The sequence below is a fragment of the Leishmania donovani genome, chromosome 36 (genome assembly GCF_000227135.1).
Source record: "Leishmania donovani BPK282A1 complete genome, chromosome 36".
NCBI classification, from domain to species: domain Eukaryota; phylum Euglenozoa; class Kinetoplastea; order Trypanosomatida; family Trypanosomatidae; genus Leishmania; species Leishmania donovani.
Window position 1 is genome coordinate 1510419 of NC_018263.1, and position 1499 is coordinate 1511917.

General features: G+C 58.2%; 1 protein-coding gene across 1 annotated transcript; it reads left to right on the forward strand.

Moving 5' to 3' along the window:
* Nucleotides 1-644: 644 nt before the first annotated feature.
* Nucleotides 645-1046, forward strand: LDBPK_364110 (hypothetical protein, conserved; the record flags this gene model as incomplete). The annotated part of the gene is made up of 1 exon (XM_003865477.1): nucleotides 645-1046. One exon carries the CDS (start codon nucleotides 645-647, stop codon nucleotides 1044-1046), a length of 402 nt encoding a protein of 133 aa, XP_003865525.1.
* Between the last annotated feature and the right edge of the window lie 453 nt (nucleotides 1047-1499).

Below are 1499 nucleotides of genomic sequence, written 5' to 3' on the forward strand. Positions count from 1 at the left end.
CCCCGTGAAACGCGTTTCTCCATCTCTTTGCTGCATATCATTCCCCCTTCTCCCCCTTCTCTCTTCTTCCACCACCCACCATCTCGCTCGCTCTCCCTTGCAGCCAACACACAAAACGACCTGCGCTTCTTCTTTTGTTCCCCCCTTCCACTAACCCGAATGCCGCGCATGCGCACACTCACACCCGCCGCAAATACTTCTGTAATTTGCCTCAGATAGCCGCGCAGTACTCAACGACGGGAGATTTGACGCAGACCCTTCACCTCCCCCTAGCAGCCGGCACTCATTTTTCTCACCACGGTGTACCTTTCCCTCGCTTTCGTGTCGAGGGCATCTTTGCTGCTACAGTGGTGGCGCTCTTTCTTATCTTCCTCTACAGAGCGCGCCAGCGCAGAGGAAACGGCGAGGTCCACAGGCCCTCTTATCAGAGGGGAGTTTTACGGAAGCACGTTCGCATTCCCTTCCTTGCAGGAGGGAGGCAGCAACGCACTGAGGGCCGCGTGCTCACGCACAGAGTCGCACACGCGTGCACGAGCACTCTTGATCCCCTCCATCCGCTAAAGAGGTTGGGTCTGGGGTCCTTTTCTCGTCGTTGCTTTGTTTTGCGCTAGCTCTTTTTGAACATCACATCCGCTTGCATCGAGATGGTGTTCTTCATCGCGGCTTCGGCTGCCATCTTCGTGCTCGCCGCCGGCGCGGTGCTGTTGTACGGCGCAGCGAGCATCCTTGCGGGCGGCTTCCTCCGCTTAGCGCTTGGCGCGTTGCTGCTGGGTATGTCGCTCTCCGTCGTTTTCTCCGCCACAGCCAATCTACTGCTGGTCACTTTTTCGCGCTACGATCTGGAGCCTAGGCCGCCGATTATTTTTCTGCGCAGCTTCCTTGCAGCCATGGGGCAGCCCACCCTAACAGGAGTTATTGGCTTGTCGCTGGTGGCGCTGATTTCGCTGGCTGCCTCGAAGGTGCGAGTGATGGTGGAAGAGATGGACATTCTGATTCGCTCCCACGCCGCGTACGCAGCGCGTAGCGATCGTACGGCTGCACCGTAAATGGTAGTGGGAGAGGCAAAGTAGTCACTGATGCCGTGGCGTCCCTGTCGGAGGGGTCAACGTGTTAAGGATCACCATGTGAGGTGTTAGCGGAGGAGGTACCAGCAAAGGAGCATGTGTTCCTGTGCGGTTCTCCGGTGGCATGAGGGAGGAGGAGAGGCTTTGTGCGGATGATGTCGGATCGTTTGCGCACTCCGCTTCACGTTAGGGTGCGCCGGTCATCCTGTGCGGTGACGCTCTGAACCCGGCCATTTTGACAGCTCCGCAGAACTGCTGAGGGTGATGCCGCCCTAGAGAAAGACTGGGTTAGCATAAGGCGTATACACGCAAACCAAACGAAAGAGATCGCCCACCCCCCTTCTTCACACACGCTTACACAGGGGACCGATTGCGGCTGGCGCTGGAGCCCACTGGCGGAGCACCAGCGCCGTACTGCTGGAAAGAGGAGAGCTG